A 17,524-nucleotide genomic window follows, 5' to 3' on the forward strand; every position below is an offset into this window, starting at 1 on the left:
TTGAGTCTTGGTTTGAAGAAAAAAAACCTGAAAACCCTGGAAGCCACAGCCAAGACAGAGTTAACAGTACTGAAATAGGCTGTCCAACTTCAGGCTAGGTTCTCACAGCAGTCTCTAATTGTTGCACTTTTCCCCCACACAAATCTAAGAAAGAAGGTGGCTCAGGCTGCTCAAGGCAGCCTGTGCTGTGCTGGTAGAGCACTGTCATGGGAAATGAAGATTGCCACTCACTCAGCTAGAGAAAACTCCCCGTTTCTTGGGGAGACAGTCAGCATGATGTAAGACACAGGGAAGTCACCACACCACCTAAAGTGCCCATGGTTGTATTCTCTTAGGTGCAAAACCCTGGCAGCACATTAGAGGTGTCTCCCTTGATTTCTCAATAGGTTTTTCCTGCAGACTGAGCATTACCCAGTCCTCAGCGCACAGGGTTAATGCAGGGGAAAGCACTGGGCATCAAGTCATTGACTTGACAAATCTGCTGTCAGGTGTTCTGCATTTTCCTGCTATTTCCATGTTGATATTCCTCAATATCACAGCTCCACAGCTTTAGTCTTCATCTACAACAGGAGTAGCAAAATGAATCCTTCATCACAATAACATTCTCTACTGGAAAACCATCTTGATATGTTCCTCATCGTGAAGCCCACACAGATTTTTCCAGAAATGGCAGTAAGACATCTACTACAGATATGCTTAGCAGGCAACTGGAAGACAAACAAGACTTAAAAACGTGAGCTGCAATTACAGCACAAACTGTTTAGTGGGATCTCTGTACAGGTAACAACAGAGACAGCTGGAGTTGAAAAGATGTGTCTCACAAAGTGCAAATAGATTCACAAAATACTTTCTTGCTCAAGTTAACCTTCACAGAAATTTCCTGCTGTATAATTCTCTTTAATCTAAAGTTAAAAAGCAGACACCCATTGTTGTGTATTTACCCTTAAGGGATCATGATTCATGCTAAGCAGCAGCTTTCATTAGAACAGGAAAATACAATATTGAATCCAAACTGTCTTCACACCACTATTCAGATGCAAAGAAGAAATCAAGAAATTTTTTACCCATTAAAAAAATCCAAAACAAAACACACAGAGGAAAATCTGACAGGAACCCCTAAGCATCACATTCTCTAGTAAGGAAGAACACTTTGCAGATAGAGTCCATGTAATAGTTATAATGACAATACAAGTCTTCACTAAAGATTGTTTCCATTTAGGCTGACAGCATACTCAGCTAAGCAGTCACCGATGCTACTTCTGAGTGGTTTCAGCCACCTAGGGAAGGCAACTTGACATTGCAGGGCCACAACACTCCTACAAGAATCACAGTTTACAGCTTTCCTGTCAACAGCCACTACAGGATCAAGGATGTTCATCCCCATCTTACTTCAAAAAAACCCACTTTCTTTTACTGACTTTAAGCTCCTTGCAGTCCTTTGTTCATACTGAAGCTTAAAAAAAAAAAAACAAACTCAAAGTGATTTACAATTAAGTTCACACCTGTTGCCATCTTCCTCCCCTACCCCAAAACAGATGCTTCTAACTGCAAAGTAACAAGTTTCAGACATGTTAGCTGAGCAGATTAGGTCAGATGAACAAAGAGTTTAATGCTGGAGAGGAACAGAGAAGAACAACACTAATTTAACTTAGAGTTACACCCAATAGTGGTTAGCTGACCCTTTTCTCAGTAGGCACTGCCAATCTATTTTTCCTGTAGTTACTGCAGAAACAGATTTACTTGTGAATCTGGGCTGAAGGCTATGCTTGCTTAGACCACCCAACTGCAACTTCATAAACCAAAGTAGTTCTTGTTTAGTCTGTCAGAAGTCAGTGCATTCAATCTGCAGGGAGAAGAGAGGTACACACAAGTCCTTTATATTGCAGCAGCAGTACACTTGATGTTCCAGTAGTGTAATTTAAGATTGACACCAACCTCTCCTCTCCTGATTGTTTTTCTTCCTAACAAGCACTGGTCCAGAAGACACTTGCCCATGTGGATGTGCACTGTGGGCTGTAAGACATTTCAGCTTTTAATTCCCTGTACAGCATATTCTAGGACTAGAACTCTGAGACCTGACACAACTCATGAGAGCACATCCCAAATTGCTGAGCAAGACTCAAGAGAGACTTGAGAAAGGTCTGTTTTCTTACCAAGTCTGTGTTTCCCAGGATTGCATCTCCTTGGACAAAAAACGTCTAAAGGCTGTTGCTTAGTGTTGCAGATCACCACACTGCAGTGGAAATACAGCTACAAGACAAGAATACTTAGATTATGTTTAGGGAAGTCTTATTTGGAATCTCATGTATACCAACCCCAAAGGATATGAAGGTTGTAGCAAGGTGGGGGGTGGCCTCTTCTCCCAGGCAACTAGTGACAGGACAAGGGGAAAACGGCCTCACATTGCACCAGGTTGGATATTAGGTAAAAGTTTTTTCACTGAAAAAGTGGTAAAGCATTGGAACAACCTCCCAAGGAAAGTGGTGGAGTCACTATCCCTGGAAGTGTTCAAATGATGAGTAGATGTGGCACTTGACAATACTATTTGGTGGGCATGATGGGAATCAAAGATTGGACTTGAGGATCTTGGAGGTCTATTCCAACCTGAATGAGTCTATAATTTTGTTCTATGAACCAAACACATGTGCCTGGTCTTTATGAGCCCTGCCAGAGTGTTACTCCTTCAAGGAGGTGTCGAATATCCCCAGGCAGCATGTGGCCAGCTGAGCCCTTACACAGCATTGGCTGCATGCACCACCCCGGGCTTGCATGTCAGGACTGCTAACAGCTCAAGATAGAACAGAGACATCTCACCTGCTCTTGTAACAGAGATGTGCCCTGGACAAAGGCGAACATCCTCACTTCAAATCTCTTTAGGTGCTGAGGAAATTTTGCTCTGAGGCTGTAATTAACTTTGTGGAGGACAGTTCTGTAGGAGTCTTTGTTGTTTTCACACCTGTTTGGGAAAGTGAGAGAAAATATATTTAATCTAAACCTTCAACCAGATCTTCAAACACAACAAAGAGGTGAAATACAGAGGAGCTTCCCCCTCCGTTTTCCTTGGGCCATAGGGGAATGAATAGAGTCTCCCCAGTTCATGATCCCTCCCTTTGGCCACAGTCAGGGTTGCTTGTTTTTTCTTTCCAGCCAGAACTGTTAGCTAGAAGCACTTCTGGCCACTCACATGATCTGCTGCCCCCAGAAGGCACAGCCACTGTGCTGACACCAACATGTGCCCCACAGCCTAGCAGCAATTGTGTCCAAGATGACTTCTACCTCTTCCCCTTTCTTCCCACCTGAGGTACAGCACCTTGTGCGGAACAGTTACCAAACAGGAGGGAAGCCCTCCTCACCCATGTTTAAGGATGTGCCACTGTGGAAGGCTGTCCTGGCTTTGGGAGTTTGTAGCCCAACAGTCATCCAGGTTTAGGTCCAGTCTTGCATCTTTAGGCTGGAGCAGCTCAACTTCAAAATACAGGGCCTCCCTCAGGTATTTTACCACAGGATATTCTGATTCCTGGTAGGGCTCTGAATAGGATTTCTCTGCAAGAGAGTATTGATATTAGAGCTTCTACTTTATGGAGTAAATATTCATGAACTTTCTGCTTCACTCCTTTTTCCACTACCATTTACTCTAGCACTGTAATAGTAAAGTGTGGGACAGCCTATGAATGTCAAGAAATGGGGATAGAATGCCAAGAAAGCAAGATCAGCAATGAAAGCAAAAATCTCAACTATATTCCTTGGCTCTGAGGATCCAGAAGTGAGACACTCCTTCTGCAAAAATGTATTAGATTAAGATTTTAATTCAAAATTGTCTCAATATAGATACTGAGAAGGGAAAATCAAGGCCACTCCAGTCAGGGTGAGTGTTTGGTTCAGGCTTCAGTCAGCCCTTTCTGCTGGCAGAGGCATCATCTTGCAATAGTAACTCATAAATGTTACCTTTGAAAAGCTTCAATGAAAGAGTGAGACAGCCAAACCCTGGTTTAGTACTGGGTGGTGGGCTCTTCTTAGATTCATATCTGGCATCAACTGTCTGCTCAACTGCATACGAGCAGAGAAATTTCAGTCTGAGAGAAGAGGTTTAGCATTAGATTTTTTACAACCAAAAAACATGTACAACCTTTTTATGGGGAATGACACTTACTGGTATATGGGTGTATCATTGCCAGGTCTGAAATAGAGTACCTCGTTTTCATACGTCATGGTTGTGCCGTTGAACTGAAAGATGTACATCATTACAAACAGGAGAGTCCCATTAGAGTCTGATTTGTGTTTGGCACAATGTCGTACCTCCACTTGACTAGAAGATTGCACTGAGCAGAGTATGCTTAGAAATGGCCAGAAATTACCAGCCAGCAGACCAATGCCCACTGAACTAAAGCTGACCACAGCTGACAGCTATGCCATGGTTAAGAAGAAAGTTTACTAGCTTGAATATGACAGAACACCCTAGAAAGGGAGTGCATGGGTCCTGAGAAAAACAACAGCTGTGTCTGTTTACTGAATCAGTGAGTAGAATGAGATGCAACAATGCAGAAGCAAGCTGCATTTATTGTGATCTGAATTTAGGCATGTTCTGATTTTTTGTTATTTTGTCTGTTTTCTATTTGTACAGTATTTGGTGGTAGGAACAGTACCCCCACCAGTCTTTGGCCACATAGTCATTAGCAACATCCAGCCAGCTTCTGCAAGGCATACAAGTATATCTCACCAGCATTAACTTGCATTCAAGCCCACTACTGAACAATTCAGAGGTGTCAAACAGAAGGCTAGTTTCAGAAAGCACCTCTGACCTTGAAAAAAACCGCTCTTACAAAATAAGAACTTTTGCTCAACCAAACTTAATAAGCTCAGAAAAAGAGTATAGATGTACTACTGTGCTGGTTTCCATGTAGCTTCTGCTCACCTCTGAAGCTCTGCCACATCTAGCAATAAACCCTATCCCAATGCAGAGTAAAATTCACGTGACTAAGTCCTTACCTTTCTACTTGTTCCACAAGTGTTCACATTGAACTTGAAGGTTGCAGTCTTCTCTGTCACCAGACTGGGTTTGCACTGTCTGTCCCTCAAGACAAGCAGAGCAGTGTCCAGGTCTTCATCACCTACCAGTTTTATTGCAGTAATGATCACAGTGCCATTGGGCAGGCACTCTGAAAGAGAAATATATATTTTCAGAAATATCAGGATTCAAGCTCCTTTTGTAGCCTAACAACAAAGATGTTCTGCGTGGCTTTGTTGGCAAGTTCTTTTAGCAGCTCACAAGGAGCTCTCACCCTCTTCAAAGGGATTTTTCTAGCCAAGATACTCAGTAGACATAATACTGATGAATAGCTTTAGAACGACTAATTTATATGCTGATTCTCCCCACATTCCACCAAATCCCCCCCACCTCATTCAACTCTCAAAATAACCACAAAAACTCTTTAAAAAAGCTTCTTGATTTTGGAGGTGTGAGGGGAAGTAGTCTTTCCCACCTCCTTCCCCCATTCCCGTCCTAGGCAGCATAGTCACTCCAATATTTAATTTGGCTTGCCTTGTGGCATATTAACTGGTAGGATGTCTGACAAGCAAATAGAGTGCCACAGAACTCTAAAATCTAGAAACATTTCAGACTGCATGATTTAGTTTTGCAACTCAAATAGCATTAACAGCCCCAACATGCTATTACGTATTAGCTCTGAAGGTGAAAATATGCAGGAAACTGAGAAATCCCTCCTGTGAGCCAAGGTGAGGCCATCCTTCAAGGTTAAGTAGAATGAAGCCTTTATTGCAGAGGTATGAAAGCCCTAGAGATGACAATCACAGGTTAAACAAGAGAATAAACACAACCTGTTCAACTAAAGCATTCAAAAACTAAGAGGGCAGGTTATCACAAACTAAAGGTAATAGTGCTTGAGCAAAGTCAAACCCACAGGATGTATCTTTTTAATCCAGAAGCTCACACAGTGAGCTTTTTCAGTTGTTTTGCAATAGAACCCAATACGAACTCCATTGCATGTATAATTGTCATTAAAGACGCTCAGCCTTAAAATAAATGCAGAATATGTTTCTTTCTTTCCTTGCCCATTTCTGCCAAAATTAACCAAGGAAAAATAAGTTTTCTTACAAGGGCAGAAAACAATCCTCCATCATGCCTTTGAAGACTGTCTCAAAGAGAAGCTTTATTTTTCTTTCAAGAATATACTGTGTCATGTTGACATCTCGCAGCTAGAACATGCCTTTCAATTGCTACATGTTGGCAGCCTTACCTCATAGTTCACGTGGGAAGAAAGGAAAGGGACAGAGATTGCCAGGTGAGTGCCATTGTCCCTCAGACTGTAGTTGTACTTCTGTGCACCCTCTGGGGTCAAGTGCCAGTCTGAGATGAAAGGTAGCCAGTTTTGGTCCACATTCCCATGACTGACAATGAGATGAAGGTTCCTCCCATCACAAAACCCTCTTGCGCTGGGCAGTACTGCAAAACAGCCAAGAGTCAGCCAGCTGCCATTGGTTTAATACAGCCCCTTGGGACTGGCAGTATCCCTGGCTGAAATTAGTCCAGTTCACAGCAGAGTTCACAGCCAGTTTTGCTCAAGTTCCACAAAGTTTACCTGCATCTTTCACAGCTGACAGTGCAATGACTGGGATGACAAAGGTCTCACTTGATGGATGGGTGACAAATGTGAGTGTGACATTCAGGGTATATGCTCTCAAGGCCTCTCTCATGTACTAGGAAAATCATATTTAGACAGGAAAAATCACTAAGTGATATCATCATTTCTATACTGTGGGATGCTGCAGTGTCTTAGTACACACCTCTTTTTTAACACTTGGTGCATCAAGTGGGATTTGTATTATGTATGCTTGGCTTCCATTAGTGTATCTGGCCCTGTGTATTAGGTAGCCATGCTGAACAACTTCAGGTACAGCCACAGCAACCCCCTCAATGGTTAAGTTCACAAGTTCAACATCTGGGAGGAATGTTCCCACTGTCACATTCATTAGCCTCGCACTCAGATTTAAATCTGAAAAGGAAAAATAGCATTAAGCTCTTAACAGTACCAAAACCTTTGGTAAATTTGATGTTCAGCTACTTACTATTTGTTATAGAAACTTCTGCTTGTTCAAATGGTGTCTCTATTTCCTTGATGATAGTGTGTTTGGTTAGCCCCCATCTGCTGTCTTCCCACTGGTGTTCCAAGAACAGGCTGATGCTGTATTTTGCCCCAAGCTGTCCATTGCTCACAGAAGTCTAGAATTTCAAGTCAGCACCCTTTAGTATAGCATGATTTTGCATTAAAGTTGTTGGATCATTTCAAGGTCAGCTAAAACTACAGTGCCAACCAATTGCCCTTTCTACTAAGGAATCCTGAGCTGTTGTATCCCTGCTTAGATTATCTCAGTACTTCCTTTGGAAAAGTATCTCCCACTCCCCAAGTTTCAAAGCAGCAGGGGACTATTTCACAGTGAAAGGGCTACTCCTGCAACTTCAGTAGAAGTGCAGTTGCTACATTTGCCCAGGACTCAGTCCACACCAAGCAACTAGATTTACATGTGTAGTCTGAGCCCATCCCAAGAGCACATGGTCTGCTGGACTAATGGGTTATTCCCATTCTTTTTAGTGGTCTCTGTAAAATACAACAGAACCCATGCATGCTTTACAATCCAGTTAGAGCTGTCTCTAAGGAGCATACATCAGGACTAATAGATGAAAGGTCTGTGTTAACCTGAGGAAATCACAAATCAATAGCTCTGTGTAGGATTCTGTCTGTGTTTGCAAGAAAATAAATTCTTCATAAAGTGGTGATTTCAAAAGCTATCTTTAGTCAGGACTTCTGGAGTTTTTAACAAACCTTTTGTTCTCCCTCACTCCCATCTTTCATTTGAAAGGAACAAGATGAAGAAATATTCCTCATCAGAAAACAAACACCCCAGAATATTGCTTGCCTCGCACCTAATATAACTCACCGACCTTGTAATAACCACCTTCTGCACCTATTGGAATCTTCATCATAATTGCATTTAATTCATTCAACAACACATATTTCCTGGAAGCCATTTCCTTGGCAGAGAGTTTGCGTAGATCCACACCAGCTTCCACAAGCACATCCTTAAAGCTAGTCATGCCAGCAGAGAGTGGTGGAATATACTTTGGGACAGTCCAGGTGATTGTTTGGTTCGCGTAGTCCACACCATCTTAGGGGCAAGACATGAAAGCTGTCAGCTCATTAGTCATGAGTCTGTCCCTGTACATTTTGGCAATGGAGCAGGGTACCACCCTCCTTACCTACAGGACATGCCACACCAGTATCCACCATCAGGATCACCCATTGGTATTTGTAAAATGTACTTGATCTCAGCACAGAAAAGGTAATTCCCTGATCCTGTAGGAAGACACCTGGTTACACCTGCACAGACTGGCAGCTTGCTGGGCCAGAAGGAGCACACCAACCTTGACCAGCTGAACTTGGGCAGCAGTGTGTGGCACTCGCAGCAGAACCCTGGAGTCTGTGGTGTTGAGTCCATAGCCTGCGCTCCAAGCATTGCTCACAAGCAGTGCCCTTTTTTCTTCTGGCTGATGAAACACTATCTGCCATATTGAGGCTGCTTCTGCTTTTGCCTACTCAGTAAAATTAATCAATAATTTAAATATGATGTTCAAAGTAACACGTTTACTACATTGAATGATTTACTGTACTGAATTGCCCAGCAGTTTTGTTCCCTTACTTTAAATTTTGCTAGTGGGCTACCCTTCCAGCTTTTCCCACCCTCACGCATACAGAAAACTTTCCATATTAACGGCATCAGAGAATAACTAATGGCACTAACTGCACTGCCGCAGACTCTGCACATACAAAGTCCAAGAAGAAAAAAGCCTCTTCACTGTTCTTTTCTGGGCCATAGGGTCTTGAAGTTTTGGTTTTTTTTGCACAGACCCTTGCCTGGGGAAGACTTGATTTCTTCCTTGGAGACACAGCCTCCACAGGCAGCTGTCTGTACGTCTAATCTACAAAAACATACTAAAACCACTTGGTACAGAAGTTCTTCTATTCCTACTTAGGAATAGGCACTTTTTGAAAGTGGAATAGAAGGATGGTTGGGCCAGAGGTAGCACTAGTTTTTATTAGGAAGAAAACCAATAGTTTTACCTCTGGAAAGACAGAAGTCCAGTCCTCAGGTTCATCTTGAACAAAGTCTTTTATAGTCTGTGGAACCTCCCTCCTGACAGAAATCTGAAGGGAAAAAGCATCTGTAAGGGGTTTGTGGATAGCACTTGTTTCCTTGTCTTCAACACTCTACAGGCCTTTTCCAAGGGAAACCAGCATTTCCTAGACAGAGATGTCACCATGCCTGGTGCTTTACCTATAGTCTGCTTGACTTCAGTTTCTTTTTATTTTCCACCTTTCTAATTTCTATTTCCAGTTAAGACCAGAAGTTTATTCTTGACTCCCATGTCCTCTTCCAAAAGGAGTCCATTTCCCCTTCTGTACTCCTCCCCAGAAAATTCAGCACGGAAAATTCCCTCAGGAAGTATACCTCTGTTGTCTCAAATAAGATTTGTTGGGGCAACATTCAGTGGGTTCAATCCATGAGCTTAACCCTTTGATTACCTTTTCACAGCTTGATTAGCTATTAGTGCTAATATAGGTTTACAATCATAATATAAATGTATCATTCAAGATGCATACTGTGCACTCACTCATGAGCTGCTCATGGTGGGGCAGTCTGAAGCTGCTTAGATTTTAGGAATATGTATTAGAAACAATCTAGGAGTACCTTGCAGTACTTATCTCCTTATTTTAGCACGGTCCCATAAGTACTCACCTCCATGTAGTTACTCCCACATATTAACTCTCTGGGGCTCCACAGACCATAGTGGCAACTTGCACTTTTCAGATGAGTTGTAGCATTGCTCATATCAGAAGTAGGAGATGCTTTGATTTGTATAGTTACTGTGAACACATCTTTCTGCATGGACAAAGGGAGCATTTGCTCATTAGACTGATTTTTCCCTAGTTGGGCATCACCTATCCTTGTGACCCAAAAGTAAATTACCAAACACACCCACCAGCCTCTGCACAGAAGAGCAACTCCATACTGAAGCATTATCACTTTCAACTTCATTAACTATACAAGATATATGCATGTAGGTGTATATATACACAGCAACATAAACACTTTGGGCAGCAGGTTTGTTCCTTTTGCACAGCCCCAGAAGTGTACAATAAGAAAAAAACAGACCAAACAAACCTAAGCTATAGCTGATTTTGTGTTTGATGACATAGTAGCAGTGAGCCACATACCAAAGCTTGAGTTTTTACCCTGATGTGTCTCCAGACACTAAATATTGTTAGGGCAGAGTGCAACATGGCTGCCAGATAGAATTTCCTATAGTTATCCACAAGAAAGTAGTTGCACTTCAAGGGCACTTGTGATATACTTCATGTGTTCATCTGTAGGCCATCCAAATGGCACTAGCATGGAATATTCTCAGACCTCTGGATACATTTGAAGAGAAAGAAATTCTTTTCTGCTAATAGATACTCAAGACATTATGACATCTCAGTTAATGCCCATCAATAATTTGGTCATTTCTCACATAAAGTTAGTGTACAAGAGCACTGTAGTCAAAGTGTCTGTAACAGACTTACCTCCAAGCGAGAATGGCAGCTCAGTGCAGAAGCACGGAACTCGATGCTACCCCAGGAGCTGTAAGTTACTGTATAGCCACACTGTGCTGCCATGGCCTCACCGAGCTCCCAGGCTGTGCCAGACTGATCTACAGACAAATAAATAGCAAAGAGCTGTATTAACAGGTGTAACACCTGCTCTGCAAACTCCTTGAGAAACCTGCTCTGATACAGCCCAGCTGCATCCCCTGGGCTCAGAGAATTGCAAAGTGGGGAAAGAGCTGTGACAGAGTCTACAGAAAGAAAGAAAGGTAAGATTACTGGCACACTGGGACAGGGAACACTTGAAGCTGAAGGACTGAAGACAAAAAAACCCCCTAAAACCGCCAACATGGAAAGATGTTAAATCCTAAAGGGGGATCAGTAAGCACAGAACAGTCAGATGGGTCATCAGTGTCAAAGTCATCAGGATTGACAGATGGCAACAGCAACATGCTGACCTGTGGCTGGCACAGGTTCACGTTTCTCTGATGCCTGCCCAGCAGAGTCTCTTCAGGAGACAATCCGCCAGGATGGTGAACACACTAAAGATTAGCTTGGACGTTTTCAGTACGCAAAACCATTTTTATGATTCTGAGCTTTCTGTTGTTTTGTGTTTTAGTTGTTTTGGGCTTTTTCCTTCCAAAAATAATTGCTTTATGGTGTAAGATATATGTATCTCAGCTGCAAAGTGTCTTTGTGTATGACTGAAGATGCCTGAGCCAAGAGCACATTTTAAGTAGGTTTTGACACAAGTTTAACCTTCTAGAAAAATGGATGGCATAGAGACCTTTTTCAAGGCCAAATTTACATTTTATGCATTTACAGCAGGTGTTTATAGCCCAAAATCAGTATCACTATGCCCTTCCAGGGCATTCTGGGATGCTTTTCACAGAAACACACCACTTGCTGACTACTAAGTCCATAGCTAGAGGGCCCAGCTAATTTTTCTTAAACTTCATTAAGTATATGCCTCCACCAAGCTGAAGCCAAGAAGCTGAAAAGCCACTAGAGCAAAAATAAGTAATGTAGTGTCAGCTTCAGCTAGTGAATTTTCAGAGTAGTATGTACGGTTACTAGAAAACATTCTTATCACAAAGAAAATCCACTAGCTTTAACATGCCTAGAAGCTACCATGTGCACTTCAATTTGAGCCCAAATATAGCAAAATCAAGTCTAATCATGGCTAAGTTATCAAAATACAACTCTGTAGTATAAGTTATATAGAAATCAAGGTAGAAGCTATCTTTACTTACAATGAAATCCAACCTACTAAGCTGTGTAATAGTAGAATAATCCAGGGAATTCTAGTTTAGAAGCACCTCAGAGAACTTTAAACATTTCACTGTGTGTAATTCTCTCGTTCTTCTACATCAACTTACCAACAACAGAAAGAGATAAGTGTTTGTTCTCAAAGTATTCTGCACTCAGTGTTATCCTCAGGAGGTTCCCCAAGCACTCTGAACTCATGGGTCCTGTGTTGGATACATTGAAAGGCTGGTAAGGAGGGGACTGAAAATAAGATACAAACAAATGTGCTACTTCCCAGATTACTTTATAAAGTCAGTGTTATGACAGTCATACATCTCTGGTCAGGAGGGGTGAGAGGCTGGGTTTATACTGGCAGTAATTCCAGGGGGAAATCCAGCCCCCAAATTAGTATCCTAGTAGTAACAGTGTCTGATGATTCGGCAATGCTACCTGCAACATGGAAATAGGATTTTGGAATAGGGTCAAAAAGGTACTACATTGGCTGCCCTAATGTGAACATCTCAGATAAAATAAAACAGAATATGAAAGTCCCACACACTCCTGCAAAGAGAAAAAACCCCAACCCTGTAAACCAAAAAATCCCAACCAATGAAACCCTGCAAACAGACCACAAAATAACCAGAAACCCCCACCTTTACCCCTCTATTCATAAGAGGAGCCCAAAGTCAGTTTGGGTGGGGAGCAGCCATATAAGCTGTCCATCAGCCTACACTGGTCACTTGCCCAAGTACCAGTACCAGAAGCCAGCTGGCTCATGCTGGGAAAGGACCACCCAGGAGCAAAGGTGTTGGCTTGAGAAGCTCCAGTCCCAAGATATCACCCCAGCATACACCAGGCCATGGCTCCCAAACCTCTTACAGGCAGGAGACAGGTACAAACTGTCCTATGTGTAGGACTAGAGACCAGAGGCAGCTTCTACTTTGACATGAACTTCTAATAAATGGGGTTTGTTGCTTCAAATACGAGTTTGTATGGCATCATGAGCTAACACCAACTAGACCTTTTACAATAATGGTGTGTTTTAAGACCTGAGAGGATTCTTTTTCCTAGAGGGTTCAGCACTGTAGCCTGAATTTAACTAGTGATGTAATTCCCACATCAGAGATGATCACACTAAGGAGAATCAGACAGATGCTGGGGAGCATGACCTTGTTCCACCCATACTCCAAGATACCAACTAGATTCAGTGCAGAAGCTATATAATTGCTCCAGGCTGGATAAAACCTTCTCCAGTATCTATTTACTTTGATCTTTGGGAATTGCTAATGTGTTTTATACAGGACCCACTGTGAGCAGGGCACACAGTCCTAGAAACACCTCTCTGCACCTGCTGCTCCAGGACCAGCTCTGTTTTTTAAGGAAGCACTTTTGGCTAAGAGTATTGTTTCCTCTGAGTCAAATCACTGATATCTTTATATTTTTTCCTGGTTTTGACTGGGTTAGAGTTCATTTTCTTCCTAATAGCTAGTACAGAGCTGTATTTTGGATTCAGGGCAAGAATTATGTTGATAACATACTGAAGTTTTGTTTGTTGCTGAGCAGTGTTTAGCACCGAGTCAAAGACTTTCCAATTGGCTCATGCTGTGTCAGGGAGGAGGTGCACAAGAAGCCAGGAGGTAGCACGGGGCGGGGACACCTGACTTGAACTGGCCAAATGTGTATTCCATACAATAGAGTGTCATGACCTACATATAAACTGGGGGGCGTTGGCTGGGAGACACCAATCCCTGCTCAGGGACAGACTGAGCATCAGTCTTGATGAGCAACTGTACTGTGCATCACAAATTTTTCTTGCATTTTATAATTTTAAAAATTAAAATTGTGATTATAATTATTATTATAATATTTTACTTGGTTCACATTATTAAAATATTGTTCTCAATCCACAAGCCTTTTCCTGAGTCTCCTCCCCATTCCACTGGGAACAGGGAATAAGCAAACAGCTGCCTGGTACTCAGCTGCCAGCTGAGTTAATGTATGATAAAAGATCTTATATACTGTATGGTGACTATCAACAACTACACTCAAGAAAATAAGAATAAAGTCCTTATTGATTAATCAGTACTTATCACCAGAATGAGGAAAGGTAGAAACATTTACTTAATATAGTGACATGTAAAATTAAAGAGTGCCGTTTCCAACAAATCCCTGTATGTTTAAATTTTCTCAGAAAAACATGCAGGTAAGGCTGCCACAAGAGCTTCAGACTCTTCTGAAATACACACATAAGCCTAGATATCACCCATAGAAAAGCCTGGAAACTGATGTGAAATCAATTTCTATCAGCATTACCTGGTTTCTCTTTAGTCTGTACTTCAGAGAATAATATTCCTATTAGTAATAACCTGTAAGAGAAGACAGGAATTAGGAGCAGTTTCAACTTTGAAAACATGATAACAAATTTCTTGCTCAGAAAGTTCTCATCCAAATATTAAACTAGTCTTAAGTTTAGAGCAACAGTTCCAGACTAGGAAATTAGAAAATGGGATCTCCTTAGTCATCACTAGAGAGTCAGGGAAGGTAAACCAGAAAAGTCAATATATTTAATATCTTAAGTAAGATCATTTATATTTAGCAGCCAAAGAGCTCTCACCTCTGCACCAGGTTCAGCTCCATTGCTCAGCATCTAAGTGCTTTTTCCTTTACAGCACTACACAAAAATCTTCTTTCTCAGATTTGCATAGAAATCAAAACCTTTCTAGCTCTGGGTTAAATAGAAAGGCTGCCACCTTTATACTGATGAAACCCTTTTACAGCTGTTTATCCTCCTAATTATGAACCTGTAATTCACATCACCTGATTATTTGCTTTACTGATTAAATCTGCTCCTACTTTAGTTTCTAGGTCTGTCTATGTCTGTCAGCTCCTAACTTTCAGGTTCTCAAGGCTCATTTGGTTAGAGCAGCGTGCTAGTAATGGCTGGGTTGTGGGTTTGATCCCTCTATGGGCTATTCACCTCAGAGCTGGACTTGACAACCCCTGTGGGTCTCTTCCAGCTCAGAGTATTCTGTTAAACTGGTGCTGTTCTGGTAAAGCATGAGGTAATCCATTGTTTTGCAGCTTCTGTGCTCTTATGTGCTGGGTTGACCCTGGCTGGGTGCCAAGTGCCCTCCTCAGCTGGAGAGAAAATGTAAGGAAAGGCTCAGGGGTCAAGACAATGACAGGGAAAGATCAGTCACCAGTGACTGTCATGGGAAAAACACTTGACTTGGGGAAATTAGTCTAGTTTATTGCTGATCAAATCAATGTAGAATAATGAAAAATAAAACTAGATTAAGAGCACTTAAAAGTCTTAAAAGCACTTTCCCCCTATCCATTCCTTCTTCCTGCACTCCACTTACTCCCCACCAGCAGCACAGGGGGACAGAGAATGGTGGCTGCAGCCATTCCTTCCTCCTCAGGGGAGGACTCCTCACACTCTTCCCCTGCTCCAGTGTGGAGTCTCTCCCATAGAAAACTGTCCTCTGCAAACCTTTACAACGTGAGTCCTTCCCACAGGCCGCAGTTCTTCACAAACAGTTCCAGTGTGCATCCCTCCCATGGCATGCAGTCCTTCAGGAACTGCCTGCTCCAGTGTGGGTCCCCCACAGGGTCACAAGTCCTGCCAGCAAACCTGCTCCAGCACGGGCTCCTCTCTCCATAGGCCACATATCCTGCCAGGAGCCTGCTCCAACAGAGGCTTCCCACAGAGTCACAGCCTCCTTCAGACATCCACCAGCTCTGGTGAAGGATCCTCCTGCAGGTGGATCTCTGTGATCCCATGGACCTCCAGGGGCATGGCTGCCTCACCATGGTCTGCAGGGGAATCTCTGCTCTGGTGCTTGGAGCACCTCCTGCCCCTCCTTCTGCACTGACCCTGGGTCTGCAGGTCTGTTGCTCTCACATTCTCTCTGCTCTCTCCCGGCTGCAGTTGCATAGGGCTTTTTCTTCCCCCTTCCTAACTCTGTTATCTCAGAGATGCTGTCATCATCCCTGATTGGCTCAGCCTTGGCCAGTGGTGAGTCTGTCTGTCTGTCCTGGAGCTGGCTGGTATAGGGTGTTGGACATGGGGGAAGCTTCTGGCAACGTTTCGCAGAAGCCACCCCTATAGTCCCCCTGCTATGAAAATCTTGCTACCCAAAGCCAACTCACTGTGCCTCCTCTGCAGAGGATTAAAATACAGTTTTAAGGCAATTGGATTAACAAAATAGAAAGGAACTGTTAACCTTTAAGATTAGAGGTCAAAACTAACTGTAAAAGGGAGCGTACTGGAGACTGATGGGCATCACAAATTAAATGAAGAACTGTCTAATTGGGTGACCTGTAGGACACCTAAAGCAGAAATTATGCTCAAATTTGAAGAAAATTAACCCAAAAACTGTGGAGGAATGAATCTGACTACAAACAGATCTGAGAAAAGGACCCTGCCTTTGCTGCATGCAGAAGGTGGAGAAGTTAGACCCTGGGCCCTGAGTCTGGGTCAGTGACAGTTTCCCACCACATGAGCAGGAGCACTCTGGTCACTGTGAGTGATGGGTGGGAGCGGGATGTTCCTGGGGCTGCTGAGCTGAGCTGCTGGTCCTCAGAGCATAGCCAGGTCACACAGCGAGGAAAGGGGTTATTGTGGAGTCTATTCACATTGTCTCTAAGTGCTGAGCACTACTGCTGCTTGGCAGTGGTTCCTAAGGAGTGCTCAGAGCTGCCCGCATCCCTCTCTCACTGAGTTTAATATCGAAGCTAACCTTTTATTGGGGATTCTTCTGTCCTAGGCTTATTCCTGTGACTTTTGGGGTTTGCTCCTCCCTTTGCCCATGAGAAGGCTGCCCGAGCCGCAGAGCTGGAGGATTTATTTGTAATTAAGCCAGATGTCCTGGAGAGGGAGCCGGAGGATCACCCAGCTGCTCCCTCCGCTCCCAGCACTTTCCCGGGAGCGCAGCCCGGGCGGCGGCTGCTGTTCAATGTTCTCTCTTAAACCCAACAAAGATTGCACAGGATCGTTTGAAACTGGCGTGTATTTGTGCAGCTGTCACGGGACACCTACTGAACCCCTCCCACATCTTCAAGAGTATAAAAAAATTAATTGAATGTGAAATCCTAAGTCTGACATGCTCCAAAATGTTTTAGATTTTACTCCAGAAACAAGTGTTATTCCCAACTGGTTTGTGTTGCAGTTGTTTCCTTCTGAAATTCCCTATATGATACATTTTTATCTTTAGGGGGAGTTTTCCTGAGAAGCACTATCCACCAAGGATATTATATAAATAATCAGTTCTAATAATAAATAAGCCCATGATCAGGCAGTCAGGGCTTAAATATTGGATATCATGACCCTGTTTATTATTGTTGGAGCTGAGACCATTAGAGTTATGGATTTATTTCGCTGTGCAATGTGCTTTTACAATATTACAGAAAGGTTACTCAATTTTTCCAGAACTTGATATTAGGTACCACCAAAGAACTGCCCGAGATTTCATTTAGTTTGTGTCAACTCCACTTAACATTTGAAGATCTGCACTGTTGACAAGCATATCACAAGTAATGGTAACCTTGGCCCATGGCAGTGTCAAGATTGCTTATGCTTTTCCATCCCAAGCAGATTCCAGCCATGTTTCCCTTAA

The 17,524-nt window shown here is 42.8% G+C and overlaps 1 protein-coding gene across 1 annotated transcript; it reads right to left on the reverse strand.

Annotated features, from left to right (window-relative positions):
* Positions 1 to 725: 725 nt before the first annotated feature.
* Positions 726 to 14,646, reverse strand: LOC138108670 (uncharacterized). Its single transcript, XM_069011632.1, has 22 exons — positions 14,521 to 14,646; positions 14,220 to 14,272; positions 12,038 to 12,130; positions 10,638 to 10,765; positions 9,811 to 9,954; positions 9,135 to 9,218; positions 8,438 to 8,605; positions 8,273 to 8,369; positions 7,958 to 8,181; positions 7,084 to 7,237; positions 6,802 to 7,010; positions 6,597 to 6,714; positions 6,255 to 6,460; positions 5,675 to 5,792; positions 4,987 to 5,156; positions 4,151 to 4,224; positions 3,946 to 4,073; positions 3,354 to 3,543; positions 2,815 to 2,956; positions 2,154 to 2,250; positions 1,936 to 2,013; positions 726 to 1,843 (listed from the first exon to the last, which is right to left on the reverse strand). Exons 1-22 carry the CDS (start codon positions 14,541 to 14,543, stop codon positions 1,839 to 1,841), a joined length of 2,703 nt encoding a protein of 900 aa, XP_068867733.1. The 5' UTR covers positions 14,544 to 14,646; the 3' UTR covers positions 726 to 1,838.
* Between the last annotated feature and the right edge of the window lie 2,878 nt (positions 14,647 to 17,524).

This window comes from Aphelocoma coerulescens, chromosome 3 (assembly GCF_041296385.1).
Source record: "Aphelocoma coerulescens isolate FSJ_1873_10779 chromosome 3, UR_Acoe_1.0, whole genome shotgun sequence".
NCBI lineage: Eukaryota > Metazoa > Chordata > Aves > Passeriformes > Corvidae > Aphelocoma > Aphelocoma coerulescens.

Bases quoted from the DNA above. Each gene is read 5' to 3' on its own strand.
- LOC138108670 (XM_069011632.1), bottom strand. From the start codon at position 14,543: ATGGAGCTGAACCTGGTGCAGAG. The intron at 5,157-5,674 runs GTAATAGCATGT...TTTCTCTTTCAG, and splicing joins TTCACCTTCAGAGCTAATAC to AGTGCCTGCCCAATGGCACT. The intron at 2,014-2,153 runs GTAAGAAAACAG...AATGTCTTACAG, and splicing joins TCCTGGGAAACACAGACTTG to CCCACAGTGCACATCCACAT.